Source organism: Oryza glaberrima, chromosome 2, assembly GCF_000147395.1.
Source record: "Oryza glaberrima chromosome 2, OglaRS2, whole genome shotgun sequence".
Taxonomy (NCBI): domain Eukaryota; kingdom Viridiplantae; phylum Streptophyta; class Magnoliopsida; order Poales; family Poaceae; genus Oryza; species Oryza glaberrima.
In genome coordinates this window covers 29,214,189-29,231,819 of record NC_068327.1, presented here as the reverse complement: position 1 = coordinate 29,231,819, position 17,631 = coordinate 29,214,189, and the positions used below count along the sequence as shown (strand labels likewise).

Genomic DNA, 17,631 nt, shown 5'->3' with positions numbered 1-17,631 from the left:
ATTTTAAAAAGATAAAAGAAGAGAGAGAGCAGCAGCGGGCTATAGATCTGTAGCCAGCTGTAGCATGGACTCCAAGACGTATTGGGTGCATGATAGTAGGTAGGATCATATATTAATAGTATAGTAAGCAAATATTGTATGAATTAGCTATTATATTAGATATAGATAATTTAGAGTCAGTAGTTAGCTGTACTATTAAACTTGCTCTTACGGGCGGGGGGGTGGCGGGCCCCCGGCGCGTGTCGGGCTCGCGCAGGTGTGCGTGCGTGCGGTGACATTTCCTTCCTTGCTGCCGCCTCCGCGCGAGCCACTGCGACTCCGCGAGCACGTTGTCACTACCTCCGGTCTCCCGCCTCTCTGATGATCGAAGTGCACCTGCAGTCTGTTGCACCTTATCCGCTCGTGGGACTCGCGTACAGTACGCGTCCTGTAAACTCCGCAAAATCCAGCCCTTTTGGACACGTTATGAAGACAGATGAGGTTAACTCGACGTATCACGTATAGCTTCTCAAATTATTTACAAATAGCATGCAAAACGATTCATTTCAACAACATCAGAGTGGCGCAGCGAAAGCGTGGTGGGCCCATAACCCACAGGTCCCAGGATCAAAACCTGGCTCTGATAATTGAGGGCTTCCGTGCTTTTTTTTTTTGTCAAAAATCCGTTCTAATAGAGGCGAACTCAGTAATTTTACCGGCGAAACTAACACCAGCGCACACTCGTGCTCGTTGTATATTGCTGTCACGAGCTAACCCATGCATGAACAAGTACTACGCGTCGCTTTACCTGGCTAAGCAACTATCATTAGTTAATCATCATCATGCACGCTAATGCTAGTTGCGTCGAAAGGCGCCGTCGCGGAAGTACAGTAGTAGTGTGGTACTAGGACAGAGACGTGCACGCATCGATCGCACGCGCCGAGGCTCTCGCTGCTTACGTACTCCGCGAAACAAAAGGTCCGGCCGAAATCCGTTCGCTCATCATGCATGGGATTTCACCGGATCCCCGCCCCGTCGATCACCCGCTGGCCGCGGCCACTCCATCCGTGCGTTTCGATCTTTCGCCACGCGCGCGGACGCGACCGGCCTCTCACTCGCGTCACGGCCTGGTTGGTTTTTGTGTGTGTTGCCCGCCGCTTTCAAAGGCGTCGCGTAGCGCGCGGCGCGGTGTCGAAGCCCGGCGCGGCCGGCCGGCCGCCCCGCGTCGCCCTCAAACCCGCACCCAGGCGCGTGCCCCCTGCCTGCTTTTGCCTCGCGAGAGTGAGTGCGCGCGCCCGCCCGCGAGAGGGAGACGGGGTTTTACTGTGCGTACGTGCCGTGCGCCGGTGCGCGCGAGCAGCGGCAGCAACTCGTCGTTTTCCCCGCGCGCGTCGTCCCTATCCGCTTTGTCGCTCGGCCGTGGCGCGGCGCGGGGCCCGGTTTGGTTCGGTCCGGTCGCGAGCGCCGATGAGTGAGAATGTGAGATCATATGTATCGTGCGTGGCTAACCTAACTCCTTGGGGCCCGCGTGTCAGCCAGCGAAAACCAGCGATCGAGTGCACCGACAGCGACGGGCATGGAGACATGAGGGGTGCAGACGTGCAGTGCAGTGATGCAAAGCGACGTTGCCTTGTCGGATGTGATCTCTCCATTAGCACCGGGCAATTGCGCATGGAAGAAATTAGCCAGTGGCGCCTGAACTATGGCCGTCACTCGTCAGTGGCGAGAGTATGAGAGAATGACACCCCCGAAGAAATTATTTTCATAAATCATAATTCATTATACCCGTGATTTACTTTGTAACGGGATGGCCTTGTTTGGATAGGCCCCATTTTCTTTACCATCCACATGTATGTGCTGGAATTTTAGCTCAAATTCGTAGCGTATGCACGTTGGTGGACCGGGGGGATTCAGGGCCACAGATACGAGATTAACAGCATGCACAAAAAGAAGGATTTATTAGGCCATCTTCAACGCTCCACGCTAGAGCGTGGTCTCACCGCTCCCGAGAAGAATATTCGCTCCACGTCGACCGGGACCGCACCCTCGCCTAGCGCCGCGACCCCCTGCAGAGCGTTGGGTGGTTTCGGCAGCTTTTCGGCGAGGAACGGGCGAGGAGCCGCGTTGGGGGAGAGGCGTCGCCCCATGCCGTTGCTGCTCTCGCACTGAGAAGATGGAGAGAGGGGGTGGATTGGAGAGAAGGGAAGATGCCGTGGCGTCGATCCGTGGCCGGCGCGTCGATCTGTGCCGCCGCCGCTCGATCCGCGCGGCCGGCGCGTCGATCCCAGCCACCGCTGCGTCGATCCGAGCCGCCCCCACGACGATGGCGTCGATCCGCGCGGCCGGCGCGTCGATCCGCGGCCGCCGTCTCGACTCGGCGGCGGCGCCGCTCGATCCGCCGCTGCCCCCGTCGATCCCGGCCATCGCCGCCTCGATCCGCCGCCGCTACTCGAGGAGCCGAGGAGAACACGTGATGCGCCGCCGAGGAAGGGGAGGACAGGATGGGAAGGGGAAAGGGATAGAGAAAGGAAGGGGTTGGCCCTTATATATGTTTGTGATTTTTAGGGGGTATACTGCAAATATTGGATGCATATGCAAATAAAAACAATAGAAGGTTTAAATGCAAAATGTGATTGACTGACAGGTGCTGCAGTGCAAAAATAAAATAGGGGTATGGCTTGCACTGTGTGAGACATATTCCTAACTGAGTGTTTGTTTACTTTTGCTTACGTGGATGATGGGGATGCTCCTTGCGTTGAAGATGGCCTTAGAGGTTCAGTAACTCTAGTGGACTACCTTTCCACCCTAAATTGGCACACGCAATCGACATGCCTCGTCCCAGAACGAATTTTCGGTCATTGCGGCAACACTTCGTGCGAGCCTTGAGTGCGTCACTAAAGATAAAAGAAAATTTCACTTTCACCACTTATGTTCTTTTGTTTACTTTTGTTTTGCTAAATGGCACTTAAATCCTTTGATTAACCTTGTGTGGAAATCCATGATGATTGCCGTGCTCTCTTAGTAAATCTGCTTGGTAGATCCTAATGTTGTTACATTTTGTCCTTTTATGTGCTGGGTGTGGATAGCCAGTTGGCAATGCTTCCTCCGTTTCCCTTTCCACATTCCCATTTCTTAAAAATAATAGGGCGGTTGGAAACTTTAAATATTTTTTGGGCTAGAAAGTTAGCCCATCCTTTTTAGAACAACTTTAGCATAGTGTCATTATGTGGACAGGGAAGTCCCTTCTATCATCATCCAGAGATCGCCCCATATGATTTTCTTTCGCTAGAGGAAGTGTTTTTTAAGAGTAAATTACGATGACAGTATGTGAACTTAATATAGTACTTTCTCCGTTTCATACTATAAGACTTTATAGCATTGTTAATATTTATATATATGTTAATGAATGTCCTGTACGAACCTACTTGGATTTCTTACCAAAGCCGAGTCATTATTAAATATAATGATCTTTCCTTAAAAAAAGATATATGTGTGCCTAGATTCATCAACATCTATATGAATGTGGATAATGCTAAAAAATCTTATAACCTGAAACGGAGTTAGTAGTATACAATTATGCAAAATGCTCATTCCAGTGCACAAGTTTGCGTGTTTTATATAAGCATAGGATAAAATGGCAGACCGTGACTATCTGAGTTAGAAGCTGAGTGATCGATTAGGATGTCGCGCGCATTCGTGAGAAGGACATAAGACATCTATATTTGCAAATAAGCTCTATACTTGGTTTCTATTTTATCGTTCCTTTGTTTTCTATATGTATTTCTCTGTACATCCTGGGAATCTTATTCTATATTTGATTGAGCACATGCAAATCTATGTGACATAATTTTTACGTGAGTGCCTACGTGGCATCAGTGGCGAATCCAGGATAGAAATAGAGGATAGGCAACTTTAAAGCATTAAGGTAAGTTATTCACACATATATGATTGAAAAAAAAACCACATTAAGGTAGTTATTCACACATATGATTGAAAAAGAAACCGTAAAAAAATACATTGCTACTTAGGAAATGAGTGATTGCATATTTGCATCCTTTTCCACACTATATTCCAACCAATCAAATTTATCGAATGAATTCCATTGAAATGATCTCCATCTCATCAGTTGGAAGGGTGCCACTTGAATCGTTTTTAAAATAATTTAACAATGTTGTTTTCTTCTCCATAGCTACTAATCTACGAAAAAATCAAAGCTATGAGACAATGAGGCTTCAATTCTTGTAAATCTCATTATCTAGCATTCTAGCTACTGCTGCTGAAATAAAAAAGAATAAAATATGGAGTGAGGAATCACGGCTTGGCTGCCTTTGCATTTGGAGCTTGCTCTGCTAGTTGCTGACTTTGCTGCTGCTCGTCTGCTCTGCTCGCCCGCTCGCCGCTCGGCACTACGGGTCTACCGTCTACGGCGCGTGGTCGCATCGCTGCCTGCGTCCTATGGCCTGCCCACGCCGTGCCGCCGCTTGCGTGCCCTGCTGCTCGGCAGCTCGCTGTTGCCGAAGCAACGCCGCCGGCCGCTGCAACACTGCCGCAAGCCCGCAATGCCGCCGCCTCCCGCCAGGCACGCCGTCGCCGTGCTAGGGTTGGGGGAGGGAGATTTGGGGGCTTCGCTTCTGATGGCTGGGGACTTGGGGTGACCGAGTCAGTGAAGTCTGGGAGGAGGACATGGGCCACGAGCCCATGATTGGGCATTTGGGCCTAATAATTCTTTTTCGTGCGTACGGCTTCGTTCTTGTGCGGTCTTTTCTCTCGACTCCCAGTCGCTGCGCCGCCGCCTGTTCATCTTCTTCCCCAGAAAAACGCCGCTATCACGCCATGGTTTCTCGTGAAGCTTCAGCTATCTAGTTGAAAATATTTTGCAAAAATCGGAGGGTAGGCTAGAGCCTGATGGAGCCTAGCCCTTAGAATCGCCACTGCGTGGCATCCTAATCAACATTTGCCTCAATAAGATTAGCCATCATAATATATGCTCATGTGGCTTTGGTTCACATGTATTAGAAATTTAGTACTCGAAAATTTGCTCCAAGGACAGATCTAGAGTGCAACAAGTGGGGGCATTGGCCCCACTTGATTTTGCAGTGAGTGGGGGCAAATATCGTTTGACACTTTTACTTCCTTAGTCTATATCAGCGGTAGATCCTTGACCCCACTCATGCTACTTTCTGTCTCCATCCTTGATTTGCACCACCTACAAACTCATGTACCGTGGGTACAATCTTAAATAAAGGATTTGGGGAATGCTAATCCCCTTGGTGCCACGGTGGAAGGGATTCCGGAAGGGAGAGTTCGCTGGGGCACTGGGCGGCTGGCACAAGCCGCGTATACATATGCCCTGCCTCTGCTTGAGCATGGTAGCTCCAACAAACAGCCGATCGCTTTATCTTTATTATTTGCTGTAGTAAATCTTTCCTTACTTATCAGATATGCACATCTCTAACAAACGCCCAATTGCTTCGTGTTGATTCCGAAGCAGCCAAGCCGCTTCGGCTGTGTTTAGTTCCACGCCAAAATTGAAAGTTTAAGAAATTGGAACGATGTGATGGAAAAGTGGGAATTTTGTGTGTAGGAAAGTTCGATGTGACGGAAAAGTTGTAAGTTTGAAGAAAAAAGTTGGAATCTAAACAGGGCCTTCCTCTCCCTGGGCCTCTTGAGCCCAACAAGCAACATGTTGGGTTGGCCTACGAATATTATCTCTACTATTATAAAAATTGAAGATGTTTTTGTCGGCACTTTGGTACGTTATCATTGTATGAATCAGTTTTTAACTGTATTAGGAAAATACAGTTTGTTCGCTTTTAGAAATACGGATCTGTATTTGAGTCGGGTTTTAAGTTCATTCACTTTTAGAAATACAAAAGGAATCATATAAGAAATCTCCTGAAAAAAAAACTCTTATGCTAACTTGACATGATTTTCTAGAAAAATATATATCCAAGCGAATTTCTCACAGTGAATAATAATAAGATTAAAATAGCCTTCACCCATTGCAACGCATGGACAATTTTTCTAGTACATATAAAAGTTTAGGACATCCATGTGGGGCTTGTCCAGGCTTCAAGATTTGAAATGCATATATACTTTTACACAAAACTTCTTATGTAGAAACTTTGCACATATAAATTTGTACGTATAAAATTACAATCAATTTAGCAGCATGTTATCTTGACACAGATAAAAGTTTATACATATTTCTTTATACACAGGTATTTATACATCGTGCATAGTAACTTTGTACATATGCATATAAATTTGAAAAGAGTTAAAAGCATAACAAAACATATATATGGGCTATGAGGTCCATGTGCCTATAATCGGCCTACTCTAGAAAAAGAAATAGTGGATTGTCAATCCCACGATGGAAAGGAATAAGCTCATATTGAGTCCCTTAACTAGTGGCCGAATCTGATTCGTATCCCTAAACCACAATACCGATATCTCGACCCCTCAACTATTAAAACCGGTGTAATTTTACTCCTCTGGTGGTTTTGGAGGCCGGTTTCGCTGACGTGGTGCTTACGTGGCGGTTTTGACTTGGTATTGTTTCCACGTGGCGTTGATGTGGCGCTTATGTGGCATTAGAATTAAAAAATATATGTAGGACTCATTTATCATTCAACATCAAGACAGAGAAGATAATTTCTCAGCCATATTGCTTCTTGAACCGCAGTCGTGCCGTATAATTTATAGACTTCCCCATAAGGATTCGAAGCGTACTGGCAAATTCATACAAGTAGCTAAAGATCTCGCATCCGACATCCCTGGCCGAACGTGCGATTGCTCCAAACCTTCTAAAAGCGGCTTCTTGCGACCTGCCCAGAATGCTCACACACACACAAAAATGTGGGACCCACTATCATGTGGGGCCCACATAATCCTCTTCCTTCTCTCCCCTCCACGGACGATGGAGTCTGCGCCGACTCGCTGCCGGCCATCGCCTTGACCGTCGCCACGGACGGCATCACCAACGCCCCTCCCCGCGGGTTGTCGTCGGCCTCCTCCCCCACCCCTCCCCGTGGAGCCATTGCCGGCGCACCTGGCGGCAGGCGGGAGGGAGGGCGCTGGAGCAGTAGCGACGGTGACCCCTTCTCTCTCGCTCTCCTTCCTTCTTCAAGCGGTGTGGCGACGAGGAGCAGCCGCGGAGCATATGATTCCGGCGGCGGAGATGGCGATGACATGCAAGAAAAGAAAAAAAAAGAAACAGTCCAACACGTTAGCGGGGCCAAAAATAAGTCTGATATTACCGCTCGGTGCAAGCACTCACGGCCGATCATGTTATAGGGCTCATTCGTTTTAGAGGAAAAATGAAAGGAAAGCAAAGTATTTATGTACTATTCATCCATTCGTTTTGTAGGATTTGAGCAAAGAAAAAGCATAGAATTTACTTTGGCTATGATTCTTATTTCTTAAGGAATTACATAGGAAAATTTGAGCAAAGGAAGAGCCCTTTTTTCTATTTCTACGGCGTAGGATCGAGGTATATCACTTCTTATTCTATGTATTTGGCTCAAGTTGCATGGATTAAAAGCATTTCAATCTTGATCATGTTAACTTAATACTAAGTATTCCGGTATTTTTTCCTACCTACCAACCAAATGATCAAATTCTATATTTTTTCCTATCATTTGTTTTGCACATACATACCAACCCAATCCCTATCGTTTTCCTATTTCTATAATTTGATTTGAAAATCCTGCAAACCGAATGAGCCCTTAGCCTTTTTGCTCTGTAACTCTGTTGGTGCCTTCCGACGCAGGTGAGGTCGTCAGGCACGGGAGCCGGGAGGTGGTGGCTCGAGGGGGGTAGGCGAGTGCTCAATCTGTGGCTCGCGAATACGTTGGTGGCATAGTTATTGAGACCGGACCGGTAATTGAACCAGTGAGGCTCTTTGTTCGAAGGTTCATTGGTCTAACCCGATTCAATATTCAATAGTTATTAAATATATTACTCATTCCTTTCTGACACATGATGATAGCCTGGTGGTTGGTGAGCTTCATTCCTCCAACGAGGTCCTGTGTTCGAATCCCTCGAAAGGAGGCCGGTTTAACCACGGTTTTTTCTCTGGTTCTATAGCGGTTTTCCATAAAAACCGGATGCTCTATCCGGTTTATATCCGGTCTTTTAACTGAACCAAACCGGCTTCCCCTTTTTTTCGGTCTGACCGCCGGTCCGGTCCGGTCTTAATAACTATGGTTGGTGGGGGCACATAAGGCCGGATGCTCTAACCGGTTTATACCAGTTTGATTGCATATCCAGTCTTTTAATTGAACCAAACCGGCAGAGGCCTGGTTCCCCTTTTTTTCGGTCCGACCGCCGGTCCGGTCCGGTCTTAATAACTATGGTTGGTGGGGGACGGGGAGAAGATGAGTTAGAGTCACACCTACTCCCGCGCACATAAGGCCGGTTCAACCACAGTTTTTTCTCTGGTTCTATAGCAGTTTTTCATAAAAACCGGACGGTCTAACCTGTTTATACTGGCTTGATTGCATATCCGGTCTGAACCAAACCGGCAGAGGCTCTGGTTCCGGTTTTCTTCGGTCCGACCGCTGGTCCGGTCCGGTCTTAATAATTATGGTTGGTGGGGGACTGGGAGAAGATGAGTTAGGGTTACACTAGTAATTGGCGCAAACTGGGCCGTTTAGAAGTGGGCACAGGTTAAGTAACTTTGTCAAGAACTGAGGAAAGATCGGCAGACAGCAGAGCACACCAGGTACACTTCTATCAAAAACACACGCGGAAGGAGAGGGAGAGAAAATTCCGGTCAGAGCATGAACAAGTCACGTCACGCGGCTCGCTAAGGGCATGATTAGCTGGGCACAAAATTTTACCCCTTATACCACATCTGAACATTTATTTAAAGTATTAAATATAGTCTAATAATAAAATAAATTATAGATTCTACCAGAAAACTACAAGACGAATTTATTAAGCCTAATTAATCAATCATTAGCAAATGTTTACTTTAGCATGACATTATCAAATCATGACGCAATTAGGATTAAAAATTTATCTCGTAATTTTATAGCGAACTGTGTATTTATTTATTTTTCTACATCTAATACTCCATGTATATGACAGTGTGAAAAATTTTGTTGGGAACTTAACTAAGCCCTAAGTCGCAACACGAGCGCACCGCACCGCACAGCACACGGGACGTGCCTGCCATACCCGATCGACTCGTGCGGGCTTCCAACACGTTTATCCATGGAAACGAAACGAGAGATCCTGCTCCTGCCCACTGGAGTACTACCATCTCCCGTCTTCGTCTGTGCCCACGTGCTAGAAAACTAAAAGACGACGTGCGTTCGATCGGCTGCTGCGCACCGAACAACGAATGGTTGGGAGATGAGCAAAGTGAAGTGGCACGAAAGAGATGGGTCCGCGGGGATCGGATTCCATCCTTTCGTACTTGGCTTTCTTTCTCTCCGACTCCGACGCGCGCGGGCGCGGGCGAGGGCGAGGGCGAGGGCGAGGCCGGGGATGACGGGCCGGCCGCCATGTGCCGCGCGCCTCCACGAGCCCCCGCTTCCAAGCCACGGCAACTTGATGGCTGCGCACTGGAGCAGGCTGCGTTCGCAAGGCAAGTACTACGTAGAAAGGCGCTCTTTGCCTTCAACACATGAGTACAAGACAGGCTTGGAATCGTGGTATACTGGTATTGGTATCCGCGGGTTGTGATGTGCGCGCGATTGCATGCTTAGCTTGGATGCAAACCATCAGTTTTAATCGAAGGTACGGTGAGAAGATACAAGGTGATTACGCGGAATTTTTGGAGGTTTGCATCGCTATGGCCTAAGGGACACCAGTGACAGCGTGAAGGAAACGATATCATACATGCACGGAAACCTTCCAAATGTTTGACCCTGTCGAAGTATTTAATGAGTTGCATTGGCAAAGGAAGTAGGAGTACGTATTGGCCGTTCAACTGGAACTGGAATAATTGAGTAGTACTCCATTTCCTAATTTTCTCATGACTACTTGTGATGTTCAAGGCCGTTCGTCAGAACTCAGAACAGGTTACAAGTGAAATCGAACTCATACAGACTAATAATTCTGAATAGTTCGAAGAATGAAAATTATGCCGTACTGAATATTGGAGTATTCCCTTTTTTATAACAGAGTTTTATCTAATCGTTTTTTCCCGAACGAATATCTAATCCTTTTGTTCCGTTGTAAATAAACAAGAAACAACAATCTCGTCAAGCCTTTGTCAGTGCTTCAATTCTCTTCGAGATACACCATAACCGAATTAAAAATGCACTGTATTTTCATCACTCTACCATAATCGACTTGAAAATGCACTGTATTATCATCACTCTGTACCAAAAAAAAAATGCCACAAATTCACATTGATTCGATCCCCTCCCTTCCCCTCTCGATCAAAAAGATCCTTTTTTGGGCCGCCTAACTCCTGAATATCAAATTAATCTCTCTTCCTCTTTTAATTATTAATATTCAATCAATCATTGAAAGTTGCCTAATGATGCCGTACCTGTCGCCATCGCCATTGCCGCCGGCGGCTGCTCGCCTCGCCTTCCAGTTCTCGTACTCGGGGTCATCGGTGGGCAGCTCATGGCGGCACAGCGGGCACGTGTTGCGGATGGCGAGCCACGGCAGGATGCAGCCGTCGTGGTAGAGGTGCGCGCAGGGCAGCCTCCTGGCCCGCTCGCCGGCCTCCATGCCGTCCTTGCACACCGCGCACTGCGTGTCGCCGCGGGCCGCGTCGACGACCACGGTCGGGAGGCTCTCCACGGCGGCCTTCGCCGCCGCGCGCGCGCCCTTGGCGGCGGGGGGCTCGTGCTCTGCGGCGAGCTGCCCGAACAGCACGTCGTCGGCGTCGTCGAGGAAGAACGTGTCGATTCCACCGTCGTAGTCGGCGCCGTCAACCACGAGGCTCCCGAGGCTGTTCGTGGCCAGGAGCACCTCCCACTCCAGGCTCCTCACCGCCGCCGCGGCCTCCTCCTCCTCCTCCTCCACCCTGATGCCGACCTGCTCCCACTCGTCGCCGCCGCCGCCGTTCACGCCGATGTCCCACCTCTGGTGGTCGGGCTCCTCCAGCTGCAGGCAATCCCAACAGAGAGGCAACTCCACCTCGCCCGGCGGCGCCCACTCGCCGCCATCGTGGTCATCCTCCTCACGGAAACCGAGCCCGAAGAACGCCGACGCGGCGCCCTGCGGCGCAGGGCAGTGGTCCACGTGGGGAGGAGGAGGAGGGAACAAGGCGACGTCGGAGTCGGAATCAGACAAGATGGCCGGGAACGGCGGCCAGAAGGAGGGGAAGGAGACGGTGTCCGACGGGCCCTCGTCGTAGCCGTCGTCATCGTCGGAGCAGCCGCCGGCGGCGAGCGGGATAAGGAGGCTGCGAGGGAAGGAGGAGGAATCATTCGCCATTGGGCAACGACCGAGGTTGGGGGGACGGGGGGGACGTTTGCGCTGTTCCTCTCCTCTCCTTTTCTTTCTCCGCTTGGCGAGTCGCTACACCTCTCTCTATTTTTTTTTCTCTTCTTTTTCCCTTGCTTTTCGGGCGCTTTACCATTGGATTGGGTTTGGGTTGGTGTACCGGACGCCCCGCGCCGTGAGAGGAAGGAGACGAGATGTGCGTGTCAGTTGTCAAATCGACCAGCTGGTTGGTGGGCTGGAGAGAGGGATAGAGTGAGAGAGAGCTGTCGGCCCACGAAGACACGGCCCATTAGGTCCATGAAATCAAGGTTAATTCGATGCCCCCACATTATCATGAATATTTTTTATTTTTTGAACATGTTTATTTTTTTAATTTTGAAACTAAATTATCCTAAAACTTATTTCCAAATCTAAACCTTTTGATCGTGTCAAGCTGGTGTGGTGAAACAATACTAACACGTTTCACGAAAGATACAAATTTTAAAAATAAGTTTTGAGAGGGTTTATATATTTTTTAAAAAAAATTGAAAAGGTTCAAGAGAGGATAAAAACTCCATTATCAGCTGTCATTCTTATAAAGTTTCATGCTTGCATATCCACGCATCAATGGCTTCCCCTTTTATCACATTTAGCTTTTCAGAGGCATATCCGGCAATCTATTAAACGAGAGATTAACTGAGTGATCAATGCCATGCCTAACTGAGACCAAATACCCCTGATACTACGCACCAAATCAAGTATAAATCCACCATGTATTCGTAAGACAGACTTGCAGTTGCAGGTGGTTGTTTTGCAAGGGAGGAGGGATCAATGGAGCCGGACCGCGTGATGTTCCTAGTAGCCATCATCGGCGCTCTTCTGCTCTCTTCCTCAGGTATACGGAACTTCTCCGATACAATTTTTTGAGTCCTAATTGACTAATCCAGGAGGAAAATGGATCAATTTTGCAGCCATGGCGACGACGGCGGAGGGTGGCGGCGACGTCCCGCCGCCGGGCGGCGAAGCCTGCAGAAGGGTGTATGACCCGCCGGACGAGAACTGCGATCCGGACTCGTGCAAGGCGATCTGCTCCCTCCGGTATAACGGCGTTGGTGTGTGCGATCCTGTTGGCTGCCAATGCACCTACTGCCATCCTCCGTCGCCGCCGCCGAAGTTTAGGACTTCGGGCCAATGATGGCACCTCACCGGATTGTTCATGTGCAGAGTAAAGTGAAATAAACAGCGATGATTTCTGTGATCTGTGCGGTAGATGAGATGTGGGCAATTGAACCATTTTTTACCCAAAAATCACATGCAATTCGTGCGGTCAAAATCTGTTGTTTTATTTTACTCGCCTTGTTTTTGGTACGAAGTTGAGCTAATTTCGGTCTCGTTTCTAGCTAATGGGTCTATTACTTGGCCTATCTCTACTGGGCCTATCAGTTTTATTTTGTTTTGTTTTTAAAATTATTAAATTTTGTTCCATGTGCCACTTCAGATAAATACCGAGTTAAATTAGCCAATAGACAACACGTCAGCTAAAGTCATCATGGGACTTATATTGTGACAGTTAAGGTTTTAATCGGATTCGTAGGCAAGGGACCTCAGATGAACTTATTCGTTTCGGTCTAGTTTCTAAAGGATAATGGACCTATTATTCGGCCCATCTCTACTGGACCTATAAGTTTTGTTGTAGATAAAGTGCATGCCGATTCCTTCCGGAATAAGTTCACTTTGTGACCCTCAAAGTGATCAAAATCTAATCCGTGACCCTAAAGCACAAAACCGGATATCTCGACCCCCCCAACTCTCAAAACCAGTGTAATTTGACTCCTTCGGTGGTTTTGGAGGGCGGTTTCGCTGATGTGGCGCCTACGTTGCAGTGTTGACTCGGACTCCTTCCCACGTGGCTTTGACGTGGCATTAGAAATAAAAAATATGTGTGTGACCCATTTGTCATTCACCAAAAGTATGGGTGGGACCACTGATAGGTGGGGCCCACATAAATCATCCTCTCCTCGTCCTCCCCCCTCTCTTTCTCTTCCATTCACTGTCCGTGCGCTGGCAGGCGGGCCTCGCTCGCCAGGAGCTTCTTCCACCTCTATCCGTCGTCTGTTCATCTCTCCAGTGAAACTCAAGTACTGCCGCCTCCGTTGATCTCCCTGCCCTATCGTTTCTCCTCCAAATTATTTGCAAAAATCGATTCCTTGTGTAGTGGGCATCAATTTCCCCAACAAATCCCACTTAATCCTGCACTAAATCGCCCTCAATCGATTTCTTAAACCGGTGTCTTCAATAGGGAGCTCCACTGTCGCCGGCGCCGTTTTCCGTCCGTGCGGTCCACCTCCTCCCCTCCGGCCTATATAAAGAGAACTCCGAGACCTGCTCTTTCCCATCTCCTGCATCGCGGTGGAGATTTCATATTAACAGGTGGTTTTCACCGTGCTTTTGTGGTGAATTTGCACCGGATGGCTGATTTTCTTTTTTTTTTGTTTTTATTGGTGGGTCACGACTTACGACGCAGACCCTCTCGGCAGCTACGCGCATGACGTCGTCACGAGTTGCGGCATGAAGCATTGGGCCAGGGCGCCCGGGCCGCAGCCAACGCGGAGCTCCATGGCGGTCCAATCCCGTCGGGCTCCCAGGCCCAAGGCTCACGCACTTGCACGACCGGTCGATCTCGCCTCCAGCGGCGTTGGCGCTGACCTCCGTGGCGGTGGCGAGCTCAGCTCCCGCCGCCACTCCAGCCCGTGCTCCCGCGGCCGGCGGAAGGGGAGAGAGAGAAGGAAAGAGAGAAGGGAGGAAGAGGGGAGGAAGAAGAAAGAGAGAGGATGACATGTGGGGTCCACATGTCAGTGTGCTCCACATTTTTTTAAGTGTGTGAATGACAAACGGGTCCCACGGATACTTTTTAATTCAAATGCTACCTAAGCGCCACGTCAACCCCATAGACTAGGTCAACACCGCCATGTCAGCGCCACGTCAGCAAAACCACCCTTCAAAACCACCTAGGGAGTAAAATTGCACCGGTTTTAATAGTTCGTGGGTCGAGATATCTGGTTTTGCGGTTTAGGGTCATGGATTAGATTCGAGTAACTTTTAAGGGAGTCAAAGTGAACTTATTCCATTCCTTCCTATTCTACTGGCGGTTTGCAACTCACGGCCCAATTTGAATTTACGGTGTTACCCTTCCTCGGCTGCCCTCGCATCCTCTCTCTCTCTCTTTCCCATCAAATCGTCGTCCCCAAATCGGAAGCCACCGAACCCTCGGTTCTCGGGGACGCAGAGCGGCCAGCCGGCCACCTTCCACTGCCTCGAGCTCCTCTCCTTCTCCGGGTTGGTGTGGCGTGGAGATCCATCCTGGCCGACCTCTTTCGCTAGGTGAGCTGAGCCCTAATTTGCCCGTGTCGATGTCACTTTCGTATACTTTGCCGTGGTCTTTTCTAGGGTTCTCCTCCTCCCATCCTAAGTGTTCTGCGCCTGATTGCTATCCGCTGATGTTTTTTATCTGTTCGATCTCTTTTCTTAATACTAATGTTATGCTCGACTTATAAATATCCAAGTTTTATAATAAAACCTGTAGTTTTGTGATAACTTTGTTACTAAATCTATAGTTTTGTGATATTCCATCTTAAAATTTGTAGTTATGTGGTAGATTTAGTGTTAAATCTGTAGTTTTGTGATAATTTAGCTAAAGCATCCGTAGTTTATGAAATTTACTTACAAAAACAAGATAAAAGTGGAGTACTCGAATATCTTCCCCTTGCGCCATCTCGCGGTTGAACAGGGGAGGGGCGCCGATCTCCATCTGGCGAGCAGGGGAGGGGAGGGGGGGGGGCGATCCTGGTGAGCATCCACATCCTCTGATTCATCTCTCTCCCACCGGTAGTACTTAATGTCTGGAATCTGGAAGAAGCTCCTCTTAATTTCAGAGCCTTAACCTGTGTAACAGTTTGTTTGTTCCCCAAAAGTTTGCTTATGTCTGGGTTGTGGATGCAGGCGAGATGTCTGAGTACCAGAACGTCGTTGGGGGTAGGCTCAAGCTGAAGGGGAAGGCGCTGGATGTGAAGGAAGGGGGAGTCAAGAAGAAGAAAAAGAAGAAGCAGCACCGCGAGGAGTCATCTGAAGCCGGGCACGGAGAGCTTCACCAAGGTAAAGCTCGTTGTTCTATTGAGATTGCTAAACGACTAAGTGTGGGTTAGGATTTCGTTGGACTTATTACTTTGTTATCCGCACGCTAACTGCAATAGTTCATATGCTCTTGAGTACTAGTAATTTATTTTACATGTGCTGGCTACATGGTGGATGGAGTACTTACGCTAAACGCTCTTTCGTTTGTTATTGTAAGTTTCCATACTATTGAGTGGATTGTTGTTGCCTGTAACACGTCTATTTGCTTAAGTTTCAATACTATTGAGTTGATTAATGTTGATTTTGATCTTACTTTTTTGTGTTGAGCACTCTGTGGTTTTCACTACTGCTAGCTGACATGGTTTTTCTAGCAAGATGGATAAATATTGCGGTGGCATTACTACTTACTAGAGGAACTAATTATTAAAGGGTTTGTATTGGATAAAAGAGGGTTTGTACTGATAAGTTAGATTAGGTGCCTCAGGCAGTCAGGCTCAGCCCTCTATCCATGTCAAATATAGCTTATATTGAACAAACAAGAAAGAGCCAATTCTCTATATAGTTATAACTGTATACCCTAAATGGTTGTGTATGCATGGATCCTTGGACATTTAGGCCGAATTAAAGAATTAGGATTTTCAAGATTATTGTTATGATGCTATATGACAGATACTAACATATTTCCCAAACTTTTGATTTTTGGATTACCCTCAATAATATCCAATACTTTTGATTAGTATCGGATAAATCGATACAGTATTGATTAGTATTGGATAAATCGATACAGAAGAAAGCATTGAACAGGAACTTATCATTTGACAGCCCACCCAAGTTGGTTTTGTTCATTTGTCCAATATCTTAATTGCACATGCAGCATGTTTTTTCCTGTTTGGTTAAGCAAGTGCAGCAGTATAAATTGCTTTCTGCTGAACGTACTTTATTAACCATTTGATTGCAGATATTACACACTTTTCACTTTGTTTAAGTGAACTGCATTAGTATGACTTTTGCACCTAATTTGATCAATTTTCTTCAGGTGGAAGCTCTGAAGTACTAGCTGACCCTAATGATGAATTGACTGAAGCTGATAAGATGGGAGAAGAAGGGAACCTGCAAGGCGACTATGATCACCTCACCCCAGCTGAGAGGCGTTACATGGAGCAGAAGCAGAAGATTGACATGCATAAGCTAGCCAAAGTAGCCAACAAGTCACACAGGGACCGCATCCAGGACTTCAACCAATACCTGGCAAATCTTAGCGAGCACTACGACATCCCAAAAGTTGGCCCTGGTTAACTTTGCCTATTCAGAGCTTCGCAGGAATGCTTCCTATGCTGTACCCATCCAGCCATCTGTTAGCTTGTGATGCTCCTACCTGTATTGTTCTAAAACATTTGGTTGTCTTCGAGTGTTGTATTTCGAAAACCCAAACCATGTTTAATTCAAGTGTTCCTATTCTGAGTACTGTAGTTTTCAACCTTATTGACTGCAGTTGAGTTCTTTACAATCTAATGACCAGCAGGTATCACCATTGAATTCAAACTCCCATTACGTTGACGAATATAATATATAACCTGAAACGACTGGCAAAAACACTGCGAATTGGGAAGTATTCCTGTATTGATTTCTCACGCTATTGTTACACAAAGTTACTCCTACTACTACAACAATTTATGACAAGTACTAGTTCTACGTTTACATAATGCACAATTCGGTGCAGCTGAACAAGCTATTGTTACACAAAGTTACTCCTACTACAACAACAATTTATGACAAGTAGTTGTACGTTTACATAATGCACAATTCGGTGCAGCTGAACAATGAAGTACTACTACCATACAGAATGTACGATATCATCTCTGGACAGGTTTACAGTTCAACTAAATTCTATTTTCCTAAATATTATACTACTATTAGGATGTAGTAGCTTCCTTCAAGGCTTCAGCCCTCGACTTGGAGCAACAGCCGAGACAGTCAGTTGACATGATTACTTCAAACCGAGTTCATCGCTGCTGTGTGTACATTGGTCATGGCCAAGAAAAGGGGAGCGTTTCCAAAATATCAAAAGAAATATAAGAGGGTCTTCATGTTGAATGATACTCCCTCCATTCCAAAATATAAGGCATA

The 17,631-nt window shown here is 47.4% G+C and overlaps 2 protein-coding genes across 2 annotated transcripts; one reads left to right on the top strand and one right to left on the bottom strand.

The window, feature by feature from the left end:
- Window positions 1-10,279: 10,279 nt before the first annotated feature.
- Window positions 10,280-11,545, bottom strand: LOC127761275 (E3 ubiquitin-protein ligase CIP8-like). The gene has a single exon (XM_052285546.1). The coding sequence runs from the start codon at window positions 11,383-11,385 to the stop codon at window positions 10,450-10,452; it is 936 nt and encodes a 311-aa protein (XP_052141506.1). The 5' UTR covers window positions 11,386-11,545; the 3' UTR covers window positions 10,280-10,449.
- Window positions 11,546-14,587: 3,042 nt separating this feature from the next.
- Window positions 14,588-16,968, top strand: LOC127761071 (uncharacterized). The gene is made up of 3 exons (XM_052285287.1): window positions 14,588-14,754; window positions 15,373-15,525; window positions 16,541-16,968. The coding sequence occupies exons 2-3, from the start codon at window positions 15,378-15,380 to the stop codon at window positions 16,798-16,800; spliced, it is 408 nt and encodes a 135-aa protein (XP_052141247.1). The 5' UTR covers window positions 14,588-14,754; window positions 15,373-15,377; the 3' UTR covers window positions 16,801-16,968.
- Window positions 16,969-17,631: the final 663 nt, after the last annotated feature.